We start from the raw sequence: 13,849 nt of genomic DNA on the forward strand, positions 1-13,849 counted from the left end.
GGGAAAAGGGAAGGGAAAGGAAAAGGGAAGGGAAGGGAAGGGAAGGGAAGGGAAGGGAAAAGGGAAGGGAAAAGGGAAGGGAAAAGGGAAGGGAAGGGAAAAGGGGAAGTGAAAAGGGAAGGGAAGAGAGAAGGGAAGAGAAGGGAAGGGAAGGGAAGGGAAGGGAAGGGAGGAAGGAAGGAAAGAAAGACAGGCAGCTAGGCAGGCAGGCAGGAGGCAGGCAATTCATGCATTTCAAGGAAAGTTAACATTTATAGGTAATACAAAAATTAAACTAAAATACAAGTCATAAAAGTACTAGCTTATTTTAGATATTCAAACACATGTTGAACATTTACTAAAAGCTCAGTATTAATCTAAGCACCTAGGAAGGACAGAGATATAAAAGAAGAATAAGGATACCTCATAGTCTAATAGAAAAAAGGAACACAAATATACAATCAAAACTATCATAACTCAAATTTTTCTTGTTTTTCAATTGCAAAGAACAACTAAAACATTTACATAACGAATGTATACTGCAGTCTTTCTATTCAAAGTGACTTCGGTTGAGGGAATACTATCAATATTTCTTTTTTTGACACTGAGACAACTGACAGAATTTTCTTTATTCTAAAAATAAATGGTTGGTATTTTAGGCAATTTCTGATTTGTTTATGTGGAATTAATAAATTGAGGTTGAAAGCCTGGAGCATTTAAAAAAATAAAAACTAACCTGTGAATTATTAATGACATGATTAGCCTCTAGTTGGATAGTAAATGTAACACCAAGCTCTGAAGAAAATGAATTCATTGGTGATAATGTACCAGATGTCAAAACAATGGTCCGAACTCTACCATTAATATCTGAAAATGCCTAAAAGAAAACATTAGATATGTAAAATCATCTCATATAGAGTCAGACATATTCATTTAACTTTTGATATCACCCAAAAAGACAAAAATTTCAATTACAACATGATGAGCTTACCACAGCTGGATTTAAGCACCAAAAGTTTAGCACATGAACTGCAGTTTTCTGTCGTGAACGTCTCTTATTTTTTGGTACAGCAAAGAACCCATTTTTATCTGAAGCATCTGTGTGATACGTCCAGGAGTAAGTCTGTTGAATAGCAACTTTATAATCATCTGCAAATCTAAGTGCAAAGAAAATGCTAATTAAATGGAAAAACATTAGACAACATGTAATAATCCAGGCACATACAACATAAAAAGTGATTATGTTAAAACTCAAAGAGGGGGCTGGAGAGATGGCTCAGTGGTCTAGAGCACCTACTTGGAACAAGCCTGGCAAAGCACAGGGACCGCGGTTCAATCCCCCAGCACCACATGCCAGCCAGCCCCGCCCCCTGGTGGGCTGAGCTGGCCACACACACACACACACACACGCACACAATAAAGAAATGTTAAAAAAATTTAAAAAAAAAAAAAAACTCAAAGAATGTTGGCATCTTCCCACTGAAAGATGGGAACATTCTTCCCAACAATAATTAAATCCAGTAATTCTGATATAAATTCAGCCATCAAATCACTGAATAAACCAGTTCTTACAGGAAATGCCAGAAATCATCAAGTCACCTAAATCTCACCAGCCACTTCCCAATCCCAATCTCAAATATCACATAAATCATGCTAGAATTAAAATTAAAATTCAGGTCAGCAACTCCAGGTCACAACGTTCTACTCCATATTATGTAATTAGTTACAAACTAGAAACCAGTATTGTAGTAAAAGAAACTAAAAGACGGTGTATTTTTAATCCTATAAGAAAACAGATAATTTTTGCTAAAAAAAGTGTTAATTATGATTTTTTATGAAATCCCTTTAAAATCTTGGTCTCAGACTTCACCTTCTTTCAATGAAATACAGAACTAGTAAATGAGCTGGGTGTGGTGGTGCACACCTGCAATCCCAGGACCCAAGAGGTAGGAAGACTGCTGAGTTCAAGGTCAACCTGGGCTACAAAGTTCAAGGCCAGCTTGAATTCAGTGAGAGATGGGCTCAAAAAAAAAACACAAAAAAGCCAGAAGATACACAATCCCATTCAGTTTATAACTTCTTTCACTAAGTCTAAAAAATATATAGGCTTAACTAAAACAAAATGTGGTATTTTCAACTATGTCTTCATATTATTTTACTGTTAATTCCATACTTAAAGAGATCAGATCTCAAAATTAAAGTCAGGGCCTCAAAAACTATAGAAAGAATTTTATTTTAAAAAATAAAATATAAAAATAAACAGCAAAAGAGTCTAAAATTTTAGGAAAATAAAAACTCTTCATGACATCATATTTGGCTATGAGTTTCTACATATGAACTAAGAGTACAGGCAACTAGGGCTGGGAATATAGCTCAGGGACATAGCATCTGCTGCCTGCTAAGGTCCTGAGTTCAAGTCCTGGCAACACAAGAAAATACAAATTCCATTTAGATTTCAATATTAAAAATTTTTCTGCATTGAAGGTATTATAAAGAAGTGGAAAACACAGACTGAGCATTGTAATGGGTCAACTCACATTTTAGATTATAAATATAAATCTTGTGTGCTTTCTGTTATAAATGTATACTCACCACTCTAAATTGTTTAGTAAATAGTGGCTGTTACTTGCTGTTTGCTAGATAAAATTCCTACCTAACCAATCCCTGTAAACAAAGTTAGATTACAGAGATGGCTTCATAAGGAAACTAAATGGGATTTAAATTCTTGTAACCTTGGGCTATGCAAGATTGCCTGCAGGTACTTACTCAGGTGCAAGATAACCAGAAACTAAAACAAAGCCCCAGGAAATTTAGTTTGGGTAGTGGTCACAATGACCCTAAAAGCATTGTTTTGTGTCAATGAATTTTTTTACCAAACAAATGTGGTTTCATGTTTTAAAAGCCCCCTGCTTCCTGGGCTAGCTGCCTTTTGGTCCTCTCCCACGTGAGAGCTGATGGGGGCCCTGAGCTCAGTAATAAATGGCTTTCCAAATTCCAATCTGCCTGATCTGGTTCCTATTCTGAGTGACCCATAACAGGCATGGTGGCACACACCTGTAATCCTAGTGCTTGGGAGGCTGAAAACAAGAGGACCACTACAAGTCCAACCTGGATAGTGAGACCCTGTAGACCCTGTACTAAAAAAAAAAAAAAAGTGGAAAACAAAAACAAAAGTGAAGGGGTCGAGGAGATGGCTCAGTGGAATAAGCACTTCCCTGACAAGTGCAGGGGCCTGAGTTCAATCCCCAGTTCCGCAAAAAAAAAAAAAAAAAAAAAAAAAAAAAAAAAAAAGAAAGTGAAAAACAACCCATAGAACTGAAGCAAATATATGTAAAGCATATACTTTACACAGGATTGGCAATCGGATCCTATGTAGAACTACTAAAAGATATTTCTCAAAAAAAGTATATATTAAAATTAGTCAATAAACACATGAAAAAATTCTTAATATCTATAGTCATAAGATAAAAATAAAAAATATATAATAGCTATATATCACTTGACACCAATTAGAACTGATGGTACAAAAATCACAAAATAGAAAGCCTCAGAAAGAATATGGAAAAACCAGCCCCTTGCTAATAGAAATATAAAAAGACAAATATCATAGGACTACTCCCATATAAAATGCCTAGAAAGTGCAAATTTGTAAAAACGAAAGTAGAATGTTACTAGTTAACTCAGGAAGTATAAAAGAAGGGAGTGGGTACAGAATTCCTGCTTGGAATGATGACAAATTTCTGGAAATGAGTAATGCTGATAAATGTCCACTGTAAATGTACCTTATGAAGTTGAATTAGCATATACACTTAAAAATGGCTAAAATGGCAAATCTTTTTTTTGTTTTTGCAGAACCGAGGATTGAACTCAGCCCCTTGCGCTTGCCAGGGAAGCATTTATTCTACTGAGCCATCTCCCTGGCCCTAAAATGGTAAATCTTAAGGTACATTTTGTCACAATGAAGAAAACATTTAAAAACTCCTGGACATAGGTAGTATTTTACCCTAACAAGAAACAGCAACTTTTAGCTCAGCGAATTAAAGCACCTGCAAGCAGGCACAGGGGTCAGGGGTTCAATCTCTGGGCTTGCTGTGCCAGTCCCACCCCCGAGGCGTGCTAAGACAGCAACTGAGGCCGGGCGTGGTAGCGCACGCCTATAATCCCAGCTCTTGGGAGGCTGTGAACAGGTGGATCGCTATCTGGTGGTGAGACCAAGAACGCTCTGTAGACCCTTCCCTAAAATACAAAAAAAAAAAAATTGACTTCATACAATATAACAAAGAGGCTTTCTGATACTGGTGGATATACATTCATGTTATATTTAAAACAAAACTGTTTATAAGTTTAGCACCAAAAGGGCTGAGGAGATAGCTCAGCAGCTTAAGTGCCTGCTGGCAAGCACAAGGTCCTGAGTTTGAACTCCAGTACCAAAAAAGTTTACCACCGGGGGCCAGGGAGATAGCTCAGTAAAATAAGTGCTTGCCTGGCAAGCTCAGGGTCCTAAGTTTGATCCCCGGTCCCCGCAAAAAAATAAAAAAGAAAAAAGTTTAGCACCAAAAAAGTATAAATTTAATGATGAATTAAATATTTTATACATTTCAGTATTCATTTTCATTATAGAAAAGACAAGTGCAATTGATCTGAGTCACCCAGTGAGTAAAAGCAAATACATGTGTATAATACTACTCACCTAAAATTAGGATGTATTAAACACATGCTAGCATCCAAATGAGATCTTTTTAAAGAAAAACTACAGGTATCTTTACTTACCTGCTATTTTGCCTAAAAAGATAGTCAAGCACCATAAAAAGCCCTTTGAGCATTATTTGAGTTGAAGCACTAATAATGGGTACTTCTATGGTCTCTTCTTTACCATAAATTGGTGAGACTTTCTCTTCTTTTTGAAGAACAGAAGAAAAATGTCCCTATAAGAAATTACCATATTAAACATGAAAGGTGAGGGAGTAGGAGATTAGGAAAAAACTTCTTTAAACATGCACTGAATTTTATTCATTAATAAATAGTGCTAAAAATAAGGGCCAGCCTGATAGCTCAGCAGACTAAAGTGCCTGCTTAGGCAGAGTGCAGCAGCCGGGGTTTGATTCCCTGCCTGCCTGCTTGCCCCGACCACCCCCAGGGAGCACTGAGACAGCGATAGAGACTGGGCATAGAGGTGTGAGCCTATAATCCCAGCTCTTGGGAGGCTGAACACAGGGGGATCATTATGAGTCTGATCTACATAGACCTGTAGACCCTGTCCTGAATACAGAAAATAAGTAAATAGTGCTAAAAATAAACAGTGCTAATGATATATTTTGGATTCCCAAATTAGCTAAATTCTCTTTGGAATAAAAGATACTTTAATAATAGCTGTTTAGAAGGTCAAATACTTCTTCACTCAATTAGAGCACCACTGAATGCCCTTCAGAAATAATGAACCAAACAGGTTGCTGTGGCTTATATCTAGATGCCCCGGTTAAATACTCACGTGCTCAGAGGTGGGGCTTTGGAAAGTGATTGGATTATGGGTGTGTATAGCTGAGGTGGTGGTAGAGGTGGTGTCTGGTGGGAAGAGAAGGGTCACCGGGGGTGTGGCCTGTTTTATCTCCCTCCCAGCTCCTCCCATCTCCCTCTCTCTGCTTCCTGTCTCCCATGTAACTTTCCTCTGCCATGCCACCCTGCCTTGGAGCCAGCTGACTGCAGACTAAAATCTGAGCCAAAAGAAATCATTCCTTATGCTGCAAGTGCCAAGTATGTTGTCCCACTAATGAGGAAAGTAACTAAGACACAGGTAGTAATTTCTCTAAGAGGCCTAAAAGAATTGACATAAAAAGATTTAAAATAAATGAATACATATGAATGACATATGAGTACACATAAGTCAATATATTCATAATTATTGTCTTTGATTTTTATCAGCCTTTTCTTTGTCTTTTTTAAGTTTCTTCCTGTGACATAACATTTTATTTGCATGTTATTCATGTGTAATATAGAAAGGAGAATGCACTAATCTTAAGTGTACAGTTAAGCACATGCATGCACACACACACACACCCTAGTAACTACCAAATCAGATACAAAACATTCCTAGGAAAGCAGCTGTTCTCCTGTGCCCCTTTCCACCTTCAACTCCTCCCAACTCCTGCATGCAGTAACCAGTACTTCATCTTGTATGAGTACAGTTACCTTTACCTGTTCTTAAACTTTGTAAGAATAGAATCACAGAGTTTGTGGTTTTTGTGTTTGGTTTCTTCCAACATTACTTCTGCAAGATTCAACTGTAAGGTTGCAGTGAGAGTAGTTGTTTTATTCCAGGGACTGCCAGGCCCTGGGTGAGCCTGTCCATGGTCTGCGAGGAACCAAGCCACACAGCAGGAGGTGAGCAGTAGCAGAGCAAGCAAAGCTGTCTCAGTCTGTATAGCTGTTTCCTGTAACTGGCATTATGGCTTGAGCTCCACCTCCCATTTCATCAGCAGTGGCATTAGATTCTCATAGGAACATGAAACCTACATGAATTACACATGCAAGAGCTCTAGGTTGCGTGCTCCTTATCAAAATCAAATGCCTCGGGCTGGAGAGATGGCTCAGTGGTCTAAAGCACCTACTTGGAACAAGCTTGATAAAGCACAGGGACCACGGTTCGATCCTCCAGCACCACATGCCAGTCAGCCCCGCCCCCTGGTGGGCTGACCTGGCCACACACACACACACACACACACACACACTAAAATAAATGTTAAAAAATAAATAAAAAAATTTAAAAAAAAAATCAAATGCCTCATGATGAGGTGAAGCTGAAGTGCTGAAGATGGCCACAAATACAGATTAATATTAGCAAAGGGGTTTGAGTACACACAGATCACCGCTAGTCTGTTGCATGCAGACTCTTATGAGAACCCTGTCAGTGAGGTCTAAGTGACAACTGAGCTGTATTTGGCGGCAGGAATTTAGTGTAAAGTGAGTTCATATACTTCAATTGTATAGTTGTATCTCCTAGCATGCTTTAAGTCATGACTCACCCTTAATTTAGCTAGCACGTGGCCTGCCTACTACTTTATTTACCACTTAATGCTTGTACCTCTTTCCTGGCCACACACTTGTTGCAGTCAGAATCTGATGTGACACAAGCTAACCCCTGCCTTATGAGGAAAAGTCAACACTGGAGAGCTTCTTTGAATAGAAGGAAAGACCCCGTGATGAAGCGACAGAAGACTCCAACACCACCAACAAAAGGAAAGCTACACTGAAAAGAAAATACCAAAAGTCTTATTTAAACTATAGGTTCACTGCAACAAACGATTCACAGGGGCCAGGGAGATAGCTCAGTGGAATAAGTGCTTGCCTGGCAAGGGCCTGAGTTCAATTCCTGGTGCCACCAAAAAAAATAAATAAACAATTCACAGTCTTCAAGCCTGCTTTCTACTATATGAGGTGACCAGCTATCCACCGAAGCCACAAAATCTTCAAAACTGTTTCTCCACATGGAGACCAAGTACCCCGTATTAAAAGAAAAGTCTGGGCTAGGCATGGTGGTGAACACGTATAATCCCAGCACTTGGGAGGCTGTGGCATGAGGATTACTTCAAATTCAAAGCCAGCCTGAGCTACATAGTGAGAACTTGTCAAAAAAAAAAAAAAAAAAAAAAAAAAAAAAAAAAGCATTTAGAGTTTTTCAAAAGAAAAAAACATGGACATGGAGAACAGCAATTATTGAAGGCCACTGCATCATCAAATGTGTTAGTACTCAGGGCATCATTCTTAGAGACCGAGCACACTGCTAGCGCTAAGAGGCCCTTTGCTTCTGGTGACGACTTGATCCTGCCTGCTGCTATAGATGTTTGTTGTAAACTTTTAGTAAAGGCTGCAATTCCTCTTTCCTCTCGTGCTGAAACTTCACAAAGTGAAGAACAGTAGAGGACACTGAGGCACACTGCTAGAGAGGATTAACGAGTCACCGTGACACAAAATCCAGGGTGATGAGTCTGCCAATATTGACAACAAGGCAATAATGCTGTTTTAGTGTGATAGATTTTTCAGAAAACGTGCATGAGGATGATGTGTCATATGTATTTTCTGACTACCCAAACCCCAGGGGCAAGACTAGACTTTGTTTACAAATGAGGAACACTGAATTGGTCATTTTCTGTCACTACGCTCATGGACAGAATGGCTGTGGTGACTGGACAGCTTTCAGGTCTCACTATTCAACAGAGGCTGCTTCTATGTACCGTGTCACCCAAAGAGAAACACTGACTGCCAAAAAATATCATCTGAACTTACCATCATTTTGCAAGATGTGGTAAGAAGTATCAACCTTCTCCAAGTACGTGTCCCTAACCCATATACATTCACACAGCTCTATAAGGAGACGGATACAGAGCACTTGAGCCTTCTCTTGCCCACAGAGAGCAAGAGACAGCTTTCTGTAGGTTGATCACTAGTCGGAGTTTTTGAGTAACAAGAGTCACTCCAGAAATTTCTTTTAGAAAAAGTCACCACGGGCAGCACATTTTGGTGATATAGAATGAGTCATAAAACTTACTTATTCTTGCAACATATTCAACCTGCTCACCAAGCTCAATGTGTCATTTCAGGAAAGAATGGGAACTACGCTCAGGGAACTATGTTCAAGTCAGCAAGCAGTAAAAGTGGCTTTATTCAAAGTTAACCAGGAATTATGGGGGTGATGAGTGAACACTGATATGTTTGTTCAAACAGGGGCAGAAATTTTGAAAGAGATTGAGCCAGGGCCTTCATTCTTTCAGTTGGTACATGCTCACCTAGCTCAGCTTTTAAGTTTGCGCATTACTTCCCAACCGCAAAAGACCCCCAAATTGGAAAAGAATGGATCTGTAACTTACTTACGAGCAAGCCAGGTGAACTGACTTTGTGCTAGAAGAGAATCAACTGCTTGATCACAAATAATGGTGGCCTTAAAAGTACTTCTGAGACTTCAAATACCCATGTGTTTTCAGTTAAAGCCAAGGCAGAACACTGGGATTACCACAAGCGCGCTAGGAAGTCTGCTTCCATCTTCAACATCCCAGTTTTGTGAAGCAGGTTTTTTCACAATGACCACAACCACGACTAAAAAGCAGACTGGACACAAGCAGCACACTTCAACTGTCACTGTCTCCCATCAGCCTCAATGGGACTATCTAATTGCAGGAAAACAAACTCATAGCTCCCATTGACTCTGTATTTGGTGAGTTGTGTAATTATTTCATTATATATTATAATAATAACAAAGCGCCCAATAAATGTAATGTGTTTGAATCAGCCTGAAAACACCCCCCAACAATTTGGAGAAAAACTGTTTTCATGCAACTGGTACCCAGTGCCAAAAGCTTGGGGGCCACTGCTATACAGTATTCTATTCTATGAATATACCACAACTTAATATCCATTTACTATAGATGTGTCTTACTTGAAAAATACAAAATTTGTATGTAAAAATATTATCAAAAGGTGTTACAACAGAAAAACTCCTACAATTATTACACTGTACTTCACAAATGCAAAAGTTATGAGTATAATTAAACTGTAATAGTCGTATGTACAAAACACTGAATCTACACGAGGAAAACGACAAAATATTAATGAAAGAAAAACCAACAAAACCTAAATAAATGCACATATTCCATGATCCTGGATAGGAAAAAACAATACTGCTACAATATCTGTTCTTCCAAATTTCATCTACACTTTCAATCCAAACAAAATCTCAAGTGAGAGGACATCAACAAACTGATTCTAAAGTTTAAATGGACCGAAATCCCATAGTAGTGAAAACAATAAACAACAGTTAGATAACTAACACTGACTTACTCTAAAGTTATAATAATCAAGACAATGTGCTATTTATGAAGGAGCTAAAAAACTGAACAGAAGAGAAAAAGAGACTTAAATATAGACAAATATAATCAAGTGATCTTAAACAAAGATACAAAGACAATCTAGCAGAAGGTAGACCTTTCAACAAACTGTACTGAAAGCATTCCATGTCCGCATGCAAAAATATGACTCCAGACATCAGACTTTACGGCTTTCACAAAAAGTAACTCAAAGTAGATGATAAAACTAAATGTAAATTGCAAAACTGTAGTACTTCTAGCTGAGTATAGTGGTGTAGGTCCATAACCCAGCTACTGAGAAGGCTGAGGAAGGAGGAGTGCAAGTTGCAGACCAGCCTGGACATCTTGGCAAGACCTCGTCTCTCAAAATAAAATTTTAAAACGATGGGGAAGAGGGACAGGGGGACAGTGTTCCCTGAATTCAATTTCTAGTACAAAAAAAGTCCTTTTAGGAAATAAGTTAGAATAAAACTTAGGTGACTGCATTACTGTAGCTTTGGTGATGAGCTTTTAAGTCAGATCCACGAAAGAAAAAAATTGACACACTTAACTTTTATTGTGTGTGTTTCAGCTCAGCCTGCCTTCAGGGCAGGGCCTGGCATGGCATGTAGTGCTGGGGATGAAACCCTAGTCCCTTCAGTTGCCTAAGCTTGCCTAAGCAGGAGGTTTAGACCACTCAGCTATCTCACTGGCCCACACTTAACTTTTAAAACCTTAACAACTGTGAGGCTGTTGGGTATGTGGTCCAATGGTAGAGTACTTTCCTCGCATGTGCAAGGCCTTCAGTTCAATCTGTAGCACTTCAAAAATAAAATAAAATAAAAAACAAAAACAATGAAAAAGTTCTGCTTTGTGTAAGACACTGTTGATAGAATCAAAAGACAAATCACAGACTAAGAATACATTTTCAAATCCATATTTGTATTCAAAATACACAAAGGGGAGCCAGCGAAATAGCTCAGCAGACTAAGTGCCTGCATAGGCAAGCACAGGGACTGGGGTTCGATCCCCCGCAACACATGCCATGCCGGCCAAGCTCCTGGGTGCGCTACACCAGCCACAAAGACCAAGCATGGTGGCACACAGCTGTAATCCCAACACTGGGGGAGGCTGAAAACAGGAGGATCACTAGGAGTCTGAGCTGTGTAATGAGACCCTGTACCAGAGAGAGACAGAGACAGAGACAGAGACAGACAGAGACAGAGACAGAGACAGAGACAGAGAGAGAGAGAGAGAGAGAGAGAGAGAGAGAAGTAAAAGCTCTGAACAGACACTTCACCAAAGACAATACAGAGAAGGCAAACAAGTACATGAAAATGCACTCAGTATCATATGTCTTTAGGGAATTCTAAATTTAAACAGGGAAAGAGAGCTGGCCAGATAGCTCAGTGAACTAAAGCACCTGGGCTGTGCCAGGTCCACTGCTGGGGCACAATGAGACAGCAATTGAGACTGGGCGTGGTGGTGTGTGCCTGGGATCCCAGAGCTCGGGAGGCTGAAAATAGGAGGATCACTACAAGTCTGATCTGTGTAGTGAGACCTTGTATACCCTGTACTAAATACTCAAAATTAAATAAATAAATAAATTTAAATAAGAAGATACACTACACACATAAGAATGGTTAAAATTCAAAATACTGACAACACCAAATATTTAAGATAAAGAAATCTTGTGTATTGCTAAGTAAGAATGCAAGGTACTTCAGGCACTTTGGAAGACAGTTTACCAATTTCTTTTTTTTTGCAATTTCTTGAAAGCTAAATATTTTACCACATGATTAAGTAACTGTACTCCTATGTATTTACCTAAATGAGTAGAAAACGTGTCCACACAAAAACAGAAGTACAAAGGTTTATCTCAACTTCATTCATAATTGGCCAAAATTGGGAACCACCAATATATCTTTCACTAGGTGATGGGTACTCAAACTGCAGTATAGCCAAATGATGGAATATTTTCAGCAATAAAAAGAATGAGCTAGGGGCCTGCCCCTTAGCCCAGTTCTTTAAGTGGCTGCTTCAACAAAGCGGTCAGGATTAGGTTGCTGCGGTTCCATCCCCACAACTCAAGCCAGCCAAAACCTGCCCTGAAGGCATCCGGAGCAAAAAAAAAAAGAATGAGCTATCAAGCCATGAAAAGTCTTGGAGGATGAGCAAGATCTTGGGTTTGATTCCTACTGCCACAAAAGACATGGGGGAACCTCAGGTACATAATGCTAAATGAAAGGAGCCAGTCTGGAAAAATGACATACTGTATGATTTCAGTTATACGGCATTCTGCAAAAGACAATATTATGGAGTCAGTGGTTGCCATGAATTTGGCAGGAGAAGAAGATAATGCAGTAAGAAGGATGAATAGGTGCAAAAGAGATTTTTTTTAGGACAATAAATGTATACTACATGATACTGTAATGGTGAATTACTAGGCAAAACTTAGTTGAGCCATATAACACAAACACTGAATTCTAAAGTAAATTATGGACTTTAGATAAGAATGATGCATCAGTATTTGTTTATTATTGTAACAAATGTACTCTATTACACTACTGTCAGTAATATGGCAAATTCATGTTTCAGTAAACTGTAAAATTTACTGTTTTCTGTAGATGGGAAAGGTTCAGGGGATATGAATCAATAGAGAGACAAAAGGAAGAAGTCTTTTGGACTGAAAGTTAAAAAGTATTTATCTGATATTCTACCAGAGATATATGTATAGCTGCCAATGGAAGCATGAGAATTACGAGCTTTCTTTTCAGGTTTTATCTATACCTAAAATAATCATTCTAAAAAGTAAAGTATATCAATTAGATAAATAGAAACAAAAAAGAAAATATATTATCTGTTTTAAAAAGAAAAAACAAAATGATTGGTTATGAAGTCTCTATCCAGAAAAATGTACAAAAGTACATACTGTATGCAGTTTAGTAAGATTCATAAGATCCCCAAAACTCACTCATGATCTTTATCCATGAACTTCAAGTTTGTAATCTCTAAAGTGAACAAAATATGAACTTTTTCTCTTTTTATTTTCCAAAAATTTTAACTTTCATAAATGACAAAAATTTATTAACTTAAAAATATTGACTCCCTTTAGCTTTGGACAAAGTAATACTTCCCTTTTTGTTGTTGCTAGGGTTTGTTGAGGCAGGATCTTGCTTTGCAACTCAGGCTATAATTCGAACTCACTATGTATTCCCAGCTTGCCTTGAACTTGTGTTCCTCTTGCCTCAGCCTCTAGAGTGTCGGGAGTACAGATGTGTAGCACCACACCTACTTAATATCCCATTAAAGCCTTATTTCCTTCAACTATAATGCTATTTTCACCTATAATTTACTCACACCATCACTTACAGATGATCAGATTTAGATAATAGAATAAAAATTTAAAACAAATCGCTAATTTTTGAAAAATTCTAGATTATTTACTGGACTTACGAATTTACTCACTACCAAATCACTTCTGATTCACTAGATTAATTTCACAGGTGAGGGGAGGGAGAATCTTACCTGCAAAATGGGAAAAGTCGCAGTGGTGATGCCCATGTTGTATAAATTTAAGAGCATTTCATTTCCACTCCATATTTTACAAGATGACTCATAATCCCTTTCTACAAGATGTTCAGTGTTTGCTTCTAACCAACTAGAAGAAAATAAAGCAATCCTATCAAGCACTAACATTCTTAGGTGCATTATTTTAACACAGCAAGAGATGTCATTATTGTCATCTACTTATCTCTATAATTAAAGCTCTTAAGTCATGAATGTGGATTAACACATCTTTGAGAAAAGATGCATGCTTTGTACTGTAAAATAAGCATCTATATAGCTAAAATATAAGCTTTTATTTAAAAAGACATATATAGTTAATTGTTTTATGGATACAAAATGTTTTACTTGACCAATGTTTCTCCAAAAAGAGCCAGGTGTTTGCTATTTATCCCAAATGCACATAAAAGGAAATGAAAAAGCAAACCAATAAGTAAACAAATATGCTACATATCAACACAAAAAATTAT

General features: G+C 38.1%; 1 protein-coding gene across 3 annotated transcripts in view; it reads right to left on the minus strand.

Annotated features, from left to right (window-relative positions):
* Brip1 (BRCA1 interacting protein C-terminal helicase 1) overlaps positions 1-13,849 on the minus strand; it is a 135,536-nt gene that overhangs the window by 69,965 nt on the left and 51,722 nt on the right. For all 3 annotated transcript variants that reach the window (XM_023703164.1, XM_023703162.1, XM_023703163.1), the window contains exons 10-13: positions 13,341-13,473; positions 4,750-4,904; positions 971-1,136; positions 716-856 (exon numbers count right to left, since the gene is read on the minus strand). In XM_023703164.1, coding sequence (XP_023558932.1) covers positions 716-856; positions 971-1,136; positions 4,750-4,904; positions 13,341-13,473 — 595 coding nt within the window. The remainder of the gene's footprint in view (positions 1-715; positions 857-970; positions 1,137-4,749; positions 4,905-13,340; positions 13,474-13,849) is intronic.

The sequence above is a fragment of the Octodon degus genome, unplaced genomic scaffold (genome assembly GCF_000260255.1).
Source record: "Octodon degus isolate 3935 unplaced genomic scaffold, OctDeg1.0 scaffold00164, whole genome shotgun sequence".
In the NCBI taxonomy this organism is placed as follows: Eukaryota; Metazoa; Chordata; class Mammalia; order Rodentia; family Octodontidae; genus Octodon; species Octodon degus.